This window comes from Neoarius graeffei, chromosome 26 (genome assembly GCF_027579695.1).
Source record: "Neoarius graeffei isolate fNeoGra1 chromosome 26, fNeoGra1.pri, whole genome shotgun sequence".
Lineage (NCBI taxonomy): Eukaryota > Metazoa > Chordata > Actinopteri > Siluriformes > Ariidae > Neoarius > Neoarius graeffei.
The window spans coordinates 56579276-56591260 of record NC_083594.1 but is presented as its reverse complement, the minus strand read 5'-3'; the positions used below and the strand labels follow the sequence as shown (position 1 = coordinate 56591260).

At 46.3% G+C, this 11985-nt stretch overlaps 1 protein-coding gene across 4 annotated transcripts; it reads left to right on the top strand.

The window, feature by feature from the left end:
- Nucleotides 1–5462: 5462 nt before the first annotated feature.
- pparda (peroxisome proliferator-activated receptor delta a) lies at nucleotides 5463–11985 on the top strand. 4 transcript variants are annotated; one of them, XM_060910429.1, is made up of 8 exons: nucleotides 5463–5628; nucleotides 7380–7730; nucleotides 8309–8445; nucleotides 8528–8666; nucleotides 8890–9083; nucleotides 9195–9398; nucleotides 9498–9741; nucleotides 10815–11985. In XM_060910429.1, the coding sequence occupies exons 2-8, from the start codon at nucleotides 7418–7420 to the stop codon at nucleotides 11060–11062; spliced, it is 1479 nt and encodes a 492-aa protein (XP_060766412.1). In that variant the 5' UTR covers nucleotides 5463–5628; nucleotides 7380–7417; the 3' UTR covers nucleotides 11063–11985. The 4 variants fall into 4 exon arrangements, with proteins under 4 accessions (XP_060766412.1, XP_060766411.1, XP_060766413.1 ...); XM_060910428.1 differs by having other exon boundaries at nucleotides 5463–5786; XM_060910427.1 differs by lacking the exon at nucleotides 5463–5628 and adding an exon at nucleotides 7207–7280.

The window sequence follows — 11985 nt, the reverse complement described above, 5'->3', positions numbered from 1 at the left end:
AAGCCTTTCCCACTTTATAATGTTGCCGTTGCTTCTCCCAGCACTTAAAAGCTGTTTATGGACTGAAGACTCCACGTGATGAAATGTTTCAGGTGTTATTTTTGTCCCGTTCTTCCTGTAAACAGGTCTTAAGGTGTGGAACAGTTCGGGGTCGTCACTGTCATATTTTTCATTTCTAAATTCTCCACACATTCTCTATTGGGGACAGAGGGGACACGCCCTCTTCTTCCACAGCCACGCCTTTGTAATGTGAGCAGAATGTGGTTTTGCATTGTCTTGTTGAAATCTCCCTGGAAAAGACGTCGTCTTGAAGGCAGCAGATGTTGCTCCAAAATCTCAGTGTACTTTTCTGCATTAATGCTCCATCACAGAAGTGTAAGTTACCTTTATCAAGGGCACTGACCCAACGCCATACCATGACACACCCAGGCTTTTGGACTTGTTCCTGCTAACAGTCTTGATGGTCCTTTTCGTCTTTGGTCCAGAGCACACAGCGTCCATTTCTTCCAAAACAGACTTGGAATACTGATTTGTCTGACCACAATCCACGTTCCCACTGTGTGATGGTCCATCCCAGACGCCTCCAAGCCCAAAGAAGTCGAGGGAACTTCTGGACACAGTTAGCATAAGGCTTCCTTTTTGCACAGTAAAGTTTTAACTGGTGTTTGTGGCTGTAACTCCGTATTGTAGCTTGATAAAGGTTTTCCAAAGTAATCTCAAGCCCATGTGGTTCTATCAGCTGTAGATGAATGATGGTTTTTGATGCTGTCTGAGGGACTGGAGATCAAAAGGGTTCAGATTAGGCTTGAGCCCTTTACACACTGAAATTCCTCCAGATTCCTTGAATGGTTTTATGATATTATGCACTGTAGAAGATGAAATATCCAAAGCCCTTCCTATCTTTCTTTGAGGAACATTGCTTTTTAAACATTTCAATAATTTTCTCACACATTTGTTGATAAACTGGAGATCCTCGGCCCAACTTTACTCCTCAAAGACTCTGCGCTCCCTGGATACTGATTTTGTACCAAATCATGATTACAGTCACCTGTTGACATCACATCATTATTTAATTGGTTTACCTCATTACTAACTCTAAATTGCCCTGTCCCAACTTTTTTTGGAACGTGTTACAGGACTGAAATGCAGGAATTGATGTACAGTGCCCTCTATAATCCCCCCGTAAAGATGAGAAAAAAAGGTTAGAAATTTTCTCTCATCGACCATCAGCAGGGTTTGATTATTTCTCTTGCAGGAGGAATCTCAGGTGTTCAGTCCTGCGTGGGCTCCTGAAGTTCTCACCTCATGAGGTTGTAACAGCTGACACACTTCATATCTTTAGACTCACATTCATGTAGCACCCTAAAGTTAATCCCCTGAACCCTAAAACTATGAGTGAACAGGTGATTTACTTTTTCAAATAAAGGTTTTTGGAAAATCAACAAGTAAATAAATAAAATGTTTCCTGAGCTGAAATCAGATGATGTTTCCCTCAGACTCGGAGCTCGTTCACATTTCTGTCATCAAAATGCCATCCATTTCTTGAACAAGCGTCAGACCAGGTGTAGTTTAGGATGATGTGATGTCTTAATCTCTCTCTCTCACACACACACAGGTGTGCATGTGTTTTGCCGGACGTGCCTCTTCTCACTGCTGATGGATCTCTGCTTTTCCAGTGTGTGTGGTTTTGGCCTTCAGGAGAACACATTTAAAAGTTGTGTGTGTGTGTGTGTGTGTGTGTGTGTGTGTGTGTGTGTGTGTGTGTGTGTGTGTGTGTGTGTGTGTGTCTTTCCTGGAGGTTGTCTCAGCCAAAACTCAGCCTGACAAGGTGCAGACAAGTAACTGTTTCTCTTACCTGAGCCAAGCTGAACACTAACATCAACACACACTCGGGCGAACACTGTTACAACCTCCCACTACCACAGGACATCACACATAAAAGCAGCCGGACAACAATTGATATATTAACGTTTTTCCCTTTTACTTGATGTTTTTCATATATTACAAGAAAAGGTTTTAACAGCACTGTGGAAAAATAGTACAGGGCGGTTGGCAGAGGAGATAAGAAAACCAAAACAAAACCTAGCCAACAACTGACTCCTCGTTCCAGCTTTCCTCGCTCCCGTGTTCCACGCGCAGCCGCGAGGCACAAAATAACAGTGAAAGCTTCTGGTCCTCTGCCTAACCTACACTGACTGACTGTTCTACAAAACGTGCAGGAACAACCACCCAGAACTAAAACTAGCTAACACCACCACCACCAGCTAAAGCTATTTACAACAGAAATCAAAACTAACTAACAAAACATTAAAAGGTGCGCGTGTGCCAGCGTCTGCTCAAAGAGGAAACGAGAGAGAGAGAGATATCACGAACTTAGGGCGTCTTTATAGTTGAAGGACCGCCCAGTAAGCCCAACGCTAATGCACCAGTGCTCCACCTATGGGATATGATTGGAGAGACATTAACAAGACCAACAACACATCATTAAACAAACATGATTACCGCAAGCAACACCAGCACCACGTAACAACACACTCTGGTGAACACACACTCAGGTAAACACACACATGGGTGAACACACACTTGGGTGAACACCCCGGGAAACACACACTCAGGTGAACACACACTCGGGTGAACACTCCGGGAAACACACACTCTGGTGAACACACACTCAGGGAAACACACACATGGGTGAACACACACACTCTGGTGAACACACACCCAGGGAAACACACACTCGGGTGAACACACACTCAGGGAAACACACACTTGGGTGAACACACACTCCAGGAAACACACACACTGGTGAACACATTCAGGTAAAACACAGGTTAAAACACACTCGGGTGAACACACACTCAGGGAAACACACACTTGGGTGAACACACACTCCAGGAAACACACACACTGGTGAACACATTCAGGTAAAACACACAGGTTAAAACACACTTGGGTGAACACATACTCAGGGAAACACACTCGGGTGAACACGCTCTTGGGTGAACACACCCTGGTGAAAATACACTCTGGTGAACACATGCTCGTGTGAAAACACACTCGGGTGAACTGAATGTTGGTGTGCTGAATTTTTTTGTTTTGTTTTGTTTGCACAAATTAGATGTTTGTGTGATTAAAGGTTGAATTTCACGCCCTGTGACTTTAATTTCACTTCCTGTTTCCTGTTGAAGCTCCAGTTAATGTTTTTATTTTTTTATTTAAAAATTTAATTTTATGAAATTCTGAACAGTTTGGTTTTTATTTTTCACAAACGTTTAACATTTTAAAATTACAATAAAAGGATCCTGTGAATGTTTGAGGTAGTGAACAGTGAAGGTTCAGCCTGGTCTCCTCACAGCTCTCTAAGTTACTAACTGCAGCCTGTCTGTCTGTTGTTCTGCACAAAGTATTGCCCCCCCCCCCCCCCCCCCCCCCAGTGGTCAGTGTGACGCCAGCATCATTACAGCTGATCTGACTTCCGGTGTTGAACATGTGGAGCTGCCAGGCCCGGCGCCAGGAACAGTTTACTAAGGGGGCAATTAGAAATCGCAAGGGGGCAAATATTTTTCATATAGTGTGTAGTAGTGATGGCGGTCTGACAAAGTGTTTCAAACAATTAACTGCGCCAACCACAAAACCACGGCCCTGAAGGTTGCTTTAGTCCGGGAAAATCATGTGACATATTACCAGGGCAGTTGCGCTTTATCAGCCCCCGTGCCCACCTGTTAACCCTCCCCTCCGATTTTCTCACAGACACGCGGTACAACCGGAAAGATGCCAAACATAAAACCACACACACAAACCTACAGGCAAGTCCTTTACATTTAAAATACATACAAATAGCTCCGCGGCATGAAAACAAAACGTCAATGCAAGTCTAAGGTACTTGGCTCGGCGGCCAAAATCTCATTCATTATCTGTAGCCGCTTTATCCTGTTCTACAGGGTCACAGGCAAGCTGGATCCTATCCCAGCTGACTACGGGCGAAAGGCGGGGTTCACCCTGGACAAGTCGCCAGGTCATCACAGGGCTGACACATAGACACAGACAACCATTCACACTCACATTCACACCTACGCTCAATTTAGAGTCACCAGTTAACCTAACCTGCATGTCTTTGGACTGTGGGGGAAACCGGAGCACCCGGAGGAAACCCACGCGGACACGGGGAGAACATGCAAACTCCACACAGAAAGGCCCTCGCCGGCCCCGGGGCTCGAACCCGGACCTTCTTGCTGTGAGGCGACAGCGCTAACCACTACACCACCGGCAGCCAAAATCATAATTTAAAAAAATCAACAGACCCCGCGGCTGCACCAGTAATAGCCTTCCTGACTCGCACCGAGTCAACGCTAACCACTTAATCCGTGACCCCAGTTTAGGCGTGTAGGGACTAAACACTCTGAAGTGATGAATTTCCCCCCCGCTGCATGGGCCAGGGTGACGTCAACGACACATATTCTTACGCTATTTGCGCACAAAGCGGACCATATATGAACACATACACCAACATAAACGGAGATAAACTTAGCCTACAAAGAAAGAAAATGGATTCACAATATTGTGATTGAATTGGTTTAATTCGGAGGGGGAAAGACTACTCCCGCAAACTGACTGCATATTGCAGGATATTGCAGAGACAGTGCACTTGTAAGTGTGCATGTAAAACCCCCGCCCGCCCGCGCGACCCCGCCCCCTGTCCTTATCACAGGTCTGTGTGTGCGCGGCTGTGTCAGCATTTCACACACACACACACACACACACAATAACTATCCCCAGTAGTTAGGATTGATACATATGTCTAAACAGGGTTAATATTAAATTCAGGCTTTTTGAAATAATCCTACCTTAATACAGTTGAATTCTACGATTGCAACGTAAGAATCATAACAACCAATCAGATTTGTTCTACCGTGCCAGTTTTACTAGTGATTTATGTGAAATGTATTTTTGTGCAATGCGCAACCACTTAATATTTCGTATTTGAAAATGCAAATTATTAATACGTCTATAATACATTATATTTTCATAAGAAAACAATTAAGTGATCTGAGTCTCCGTTGAGGGGGCGGGGCTGTAGCCACGAGGGGGCGACGCCCCCTTTCGCCCCCCCATGGCGCCGGGTCCGGGAGCTGCTCAATCTGCCCGGGGGCTGTTTGTAACTGAGTGACCTGCTCCCCCTGGCGGTGGGGCTCGGAGTCACTTTATCACGCACTCATGGTTCCTCTGATTCTGTTTCATGAACAATTCAGCACACAGATGAGTTCCTCCTCCAGAACAGACTGGGTATCAGACCTGGGTATCAGACCTGGGTATCAGACCTGGGTATCAGACCTGGGAGAATTTTAAACTCAACTCTGAATTTGGCATGAATATGAGCACAATCAACACAAAATATTCTACAAACATTATTCTCATATAATCCTCAGGAATTTATGTTGATGTTTATTTATGTTTATATGCTCATCAGACCAATAAAGATGACGACACCACTCCACGCTATGCGCTTCCGGTGACGTCACAGCAGCCTGCAGCTTGTCGCGTGACAGAGTTGTGATGAGAGTTTGAGCTGCAGAGAAGAAGAGCAGAACTTCAGTCTGCTGCTGAGACCGGGGAGCGGAGGCGCTTTAGGTTAGTTATTTACATTTTCCGCTGGGGATTTTCTTTTCTTTTCTTCAGTGACGGCGATCATTAAAACAAAAGCGGAGACACAAAGTTTAACAAACAAGGAGGAGAGAGAGAGAGAGAGATGATGGGACAGAAACACACACCCTCCTGATGCACTGCAGGTAAGCAGCAGCAGCAGCAGCAGCTCAGAAACACAGCGAGTTTATTGGTTTATTCTTTTAACGTGTATTTAACATGTGAACACAAAGGAAAGGGAGAAAGCCTCAGCAGCAACAAGTGTCAGGTTTATTCACTCGTTTCTTTATTTCTTTGATGAATTTTGAGTTTAATGTCAGCTGGGGCGGCACGGTGGTGTAGTGGTTAGTACTGTCACTATTGCAAGAAGGTCCTGGGTTCGAGCCCCGGGGCCGGCGAGGGCCTTTCTGTGCGGAGTTTGCATGTTCTCCCCGTGTCCGCGTGGGTTTCCTCCGGGTGCTCCGGTTTCCCCCACAGTCCAAAGACATGCAGGTTAGGTTAACTGGTGACTCTAAATTGAGCGTAGGTGTGAATGGTTGTCTGTGTCTATGTGTCAGCCCTGTGATGACCTGGCGACTTGTCCAGGGTGTACCCCGCCTTTCGCCTGTAGTCAGCTGGGATAGGATCCAGCTCGCCTGCAACCCCCCTGTTGCTGAAGTTGTTTTATTGAAATTAATTTTATTGTAATCTAGAGAAGAAAATCAGCCACAGAGTGAATCTGAGCTCAACTCACATCTCCACTGAACTGAAATCTCTTTCTTCTGTTCCACACTGAAATCCCATCCAGCAGTGTCCAGTCTCTTTTGACGCTTCATCTCATCCTGTCAGGTTTCACCCAGAGCTTTGGGTCTCATCCCTCTGTTCTGTCCTCTTCATCCTCACTGCAGTCCTCATCCTCACCCCATCATCACCACCTTGTCCTGCCTCTGTTTCCTCTCTGGATCAGTCCAGAAATGTTAAAACCATTCAGTTAATTACTGAGATTTATTCCCTTTAAATTCTTGTGTGTGTGTGTGTGTGTGTGTGATCAAATGTAATCTGCTTTGTGAAATACAATCCAAACAGATTCCTGGTAAAGAAAAACAGTTCAGTTCACTGTGAACTTTGATATGTTTGTGTGTTCTTGTTTTTTCTTCTCTGCAGTTCACTAACCCTGTGTGTGTGTGTGTGTGTGTGTGCGTGTGTGTGTGTGTGTGTGTGATTAAACCTCTGCTCAGTTTCAGCGGTATTGTGATGTGGTTACAGTGAAGTGATGAAACAGTGGTTCTGTGGAAGTCAGTGATTGCGTCCCTGTTAGTGATTCACTTCACTGCTCTGGAATGAGTTGGGATTTTTTATGTTTGTAAATTTCACACGGTTCTTCTGCTTTTCTCTCTGTCTTGACTCTTGTTTCTGGTTCGTGCTCATAATCCGGTTCTTCAGTGCAGGTACAGCTGTAAACTCAACCCTTCCGTCTGCATTTGCACACAAGGTGAAAGAATGATTCTGAGAGTCAATTAGAGTCCAGTACACTGTAAAGTTAAACACACAGAACCTCCAGAACCTCATCCCCAGTGTGTGTGTCTCAGTTGTGACCCTCATGAGGCACCCTGTCCAGGCAGAGATGAAGTGTGTACTAAGCCACATTCATAAACACAGCTGTGAGTCTGGGCTCCAGACTTCACCATAACATAGCATACTGAACAGGAAGTGTCAGTGTTCACAATCACACTGTCTGAAACTGATTTCCCATCCTGCAGGTTTGTCCTGGTCATGTGGACATCGAGGACATTCTTCCATGGAAGGCATTGAGTCGGCCATTTTAGCAATGACAAACAGGAAGTCAGTGGAGGTGGGCAGAACTTCCTCCCCTTGCAGAAGCCACGCCTCCCCCAGGGTGGGTCCAGAGGAGGAGGGCTTTGAGAAGGTGCTGTCAGAGCTAAGTGCAGCTGCAAATTTGAATATGGAGGTGAAACTGGGTGTGGAGGCAGGGTTTGAAGAGAGACCAGGCTGGGGGTGGGGCTGTGAGGAAGAAGATGCAGCAGAGGAAGTGGAACCTGAGGACAGCAGGGGCAGCACAACTGAGTTCCAGAATACTGCTCCATCTACAGGTGGGTCAGACGGGTGGGGTAGTACTGAGAGAGTGGGGGCAAGAGAGAGAGCGGTGTGGGAGGGGGGGTGGTGGGGTAGCGGGGTGAGGGGGTGTTAGGGTGGTGAGGTAGTGGGGTGGTGGGAAGAATTGTTGGTTAGTTCTGTTGTGTACTCTCTGTGTTCTGTTTTTAATTTACAGTGTTGATTTTGTGATCTGGGTCTTGTGTCAGTAGGTGGTAGTTCATACACTCTCTCTCTCTCTCTCTCTCTCTCTCTCTCTCTAATTTCACGCCTTGTGAACTCTGTCCTACCTGCTGTGGTTTCCTGAGTGTCTCACAGTCCCCGTCCTGCTGTGTGTGTGGTTTGAACTCGGACACTTCCTCTGCGCATTTTATCGCAGTTGGCCTTCCTTTAGCAGTGTGAATGTTAGAACAGTGAAACTGGAGTCTGTGTGTGTGGGGGGGGGTATGGAACCTTCCAGATTAGTGGTCTCCAGTCTTTAATTATAAAACACACTCCAACACATTCATGAGAATGAAATCGGTGTGTTAAGTGTGTGTGTGTGTGTGTGTGTGTGTGTGTGTGTGTGTGTGTGTAGATGTGTCTCACACACCGTTGTCAGAGCAGCTCCTGTTGGGTTGTGATGAAGTGAAGGTTGTTAATGTGGAGTGTCGGATTTGTGGAGATCAAGCCTCAGGATTTCATTATGGAGTGCACGCCTGCGAAGGGTGTAAGGTAAGAGTGTTGTCTTCATTGTCATCATCATCACCGTCAATACACTGACCCCGAGTGTGACCCCGAGTATTCTCCTTTGCAGGGTTTTTTCCGCCGTACGGTGAGGATGAAACTCGAGTATGAGAAATGTGAACGCAGCTGTAAGATCCACAAGAAAAACCGCAACAAGTGTCAGTACTGCCGTTTCCAGAAGTGTGTGATGTTCGGTATGAGCCACGACGGTGAGGATTACACACCTATAACACCACTGTTTATTATCAACACCACACTTTATAAGTGTGCAGAATTACACACAACCATTCACCACTACTCAAAACCTTTTATTGGTTTTTATAACTGATAACGATTTATAACCATTCCAAAACCATTTACTCATCTTTATAACAGTTTATAAACATTAAATACATTCATAACTGTGTGTGTGTGTGTGTGTGTGTGTGTTAGCGATTCGGTATGGCCGCATGCCTGAGGTGGAGAAGAGGAAGTTGGTGGAGAGGATGTTATCAGACACTCGGGCAGTGAGCAGCTCCAGCCTGAAGTCTCTGGCTAAAAAAGTGAACACTGCGTATCTGAAACACCTGAACATGACCAAGAGGAAAGCACGCAGCATCCTGACAGGAAGAACCACCTCCAACCCTGTACACACACACACACCCTGTTGATGTGAACTGTATACTCAAAGTGTGTTTAGTTTCCTTGTCTTCATTCTCTGTGTGTGTGTGTGTGTGTGTGTGTGTTCTCTGCTACAGTTTGTGATCTATGACCTGGGTTCTCTGTGGCGTGCAGAGAGTGGGGTGGTGTGGGACAGCGGGGTTCTGAGTGGACGAGTGCAGAAAGAGATCGGAGTACACGTCTTCTACCGCTGTCAGTGCAGCACCGTGGAGACCGTACGGCAAATCACCGAGTTCTCCAAGTGCATCCCGGGATTCATTGACCTGTACCTTAATGACCAGGTACACACACACACACACACACACACTACATCATTATGGTACTGAAGTTAGGGCAGCTTTCTGGAGAAAGTATAAAGTAGTTCTCCATGTGTTCCGTAGGTGACACTGTTGAAGTACGGTGTGCACGAAGCCATCTTCGCCATGCTCCCATCTCTAATGAATAAGGATGGGTTGTTGGTGGCAAATGGGCGGGGCTTTGTCACCCGTGAGTTCCTGCGCAGTCTCAGGAAGCCTTTCAGCGAAATCATGGAGCCGAAGTTTGAATTTGCTCTCAAGTTTAACGCGCTGGAGCTGGACGATAGTGACCTTGCGCTGTTCGTTGCTGCCATCATCCTGTGTGGAGGTACGTTATGATATGACATTATGACATCACATTGCCCTGTGTAGGGAAGAGTGTTAGTCAGGGTTACATATAAAACTTGCGTTTCAGAGTGCTATTCATTTTACACAGTGGTGTCATCTCTGCACTGAGGGGTGTGTACTTAATCTGTGCCCATTTTAAATATGGCTATGTCCTACCTACATTATCATAAATTATGGTATTTTGGGGGGGGGGGGGTCCTGCGTCTTTCCATCGTAGTCCCCTCTGGGGGGGGCTGCATCTTTCCATCATGGTTCCCTCATCGGGGCCCGCGTCTCTCTGCCCTGGTCCCCTCGGGGGTGGCCTGCATCTTTCCTTCCTGGTCCCCTTGGGGGGGGGTCACGTTTCTCCGCCCTGGCCCCCTCGGTTGGACCCCATGTCTTTCCATCCTGGTTCCCTCATCAGGGTCTGCATCTCTGTCCCCTGGGGGGGCCTGTGTCTCTCTGTCCTGGTTCCCGGGGGGGCGCTGCGTCTTTCCATTGTGGTCCCCTCTGGGGGGGGCCTGCATCTTTCCATTGTGGTCCCCTCTGAGGGGGGGGGGGCCCTGCGGCTTTCCATTGTGGTCCCCTCTGAGGGGGGGGGGGGCCCTGCGGCTTTCCATTGTGGTCCCCTCTGAGGGGGGGGCCCTGCGGCTTTCCATTGTGGTCCCTTCTGGGGGGGGGGACCTGCGGCTTTCCTTCGTGGTTCCCTCGGGGGGGGTGTCCTGCGGCTTTCCTTTGTGATCCCCTCGGGGGGGGCACGTCTCTCCACCCTGGCCCCCTTGGGCGGGCCCATGTCTTTTCCTCCTGGTTCCCTTGTCAGGGCCCACATCTCTCCGTCCTGGCCCCCTGGGCGGGGCTGTGTCTCTCCGTCCAATTGAGGAGTGTGCAATTTCTGGAGATCGTTGTCTTTGATTCGGTTGTTGGCTTAGTTGCAGGTTAAATAGTTTATTAATCCTTAATTCGTGAGGGTGCAGTAGATCCTCCTGCTCTTAGATGTTGTAACTAAGCCATGCCATTTGACATGCTGTGTGTGTGTGTGTGTGTGTGTGTGTGTGTGTGTGTGTGTGTGTGTAGATCGTCCCGGACTGATGAACGTGAAGCAGGTGGAGGAGATTCAGGATAAGATTCTGCAGGCGTTAGATCAGCACCTGCAGCACACACACCCCGACGCTGCCTACATTTTCCCCAAACTGCTGCAGAAACTCGCAGACCTGCGACAGCTCGTCACTGAGAACGCGCAGCTCGTCCAGATGATCAAAAAAACAGAGTCCGAGACCTCACTGCATCCTCTACTGCAGGAAATCTACAGAGACATGTACTGAACACATACATAGAGCTGAACCAGACTGCGATGAAAGAATCACAGATGAATTGATTCTTTCAGAAAAACTCATTTAAATGAATGAAGGAGTTTTGTGGATGTGGAAACAGGATTAAATCCATTGAGTTTTTATTTATTTTTATTTGTTTTCTGTGTTCATTAATGTTTATTAACTATTTAATAATGTTCAATATTCACAGGATTTAAAAAGTTCTAAGTGATGAATCAAATTAATTAAATTGTAATTAACTTAAGTGAGTTTATTGTAAAAATAATTTAATCAGTAAAGTCAGTCATAATACCCATAACTGAATCTCTCTCTCTCACACACACACACACACACACACACACAGTTTGCTGAAGGTAATATCTGCCTTTTTGTGTCATTTAATTCTGAATATTTTTATATAAAACATTTTGTAATATTTTTCTGGAAGGTGAGTCTCTCTCTGAGCTTTATTGCTAATTATGCAAATGTGAAGGTGTTAGCTCAGTTTAGTGTCGCGTGTCTTAGATTAGCAGAGCCGAGAGTTGACGCGGATGCTTGGCCATGTAGATTAGCGATTATCGGACTAGTCGCTGTATTAAACACACTGCTGCTCATCGCGAAGATAAAAATCTGAACGAGTGTGTGTGTGTGTGTGTGTCCTTCTCAGAGAAAGCTATCCCATAATTCAGTTCATCAGATGAATGTATACATGGAACTGTTTTCTTCAGGGTGACATCTGAATGGAGTTATTTCACAACCTGCTAACCTCAAAATGTTTATATGAATGTGTGTGTGTCTAAGAGAGAGAAAGAGATAAAGCTGTGAAGTTGAAGTTATATTCGATCATGTGGCTAGTTAGCATAGCTTGTGTAGGTGCATTTGGGTAATTGAGTGATCAATCTCATTAAATCTGAAGGTTAATAATTAAAATTGAA

Coding starts and splice junctions, on each gene's coding strand:
- pparda (XM_060910427.1), top strand. CDS start 7,220: ATGAGGCACCCTGTCCAGGCAGAGATGAAGTGTGTACTAAGCCACATT. Junction 8,446..8,527: donor ACGCCTGCGAAGGGTGTAAG/GTAAGAGTGTTG, acceptor TCTCCTTTGCAG/GGTTTTTTCCGCCGTACGGT. Junction 9,084..9,194: donor GAAGAACCACCTCCAACCCT/GTACACACACAC, acceptor TCTCTGCTACAG/TTTGTGATCTATGACCTGGG.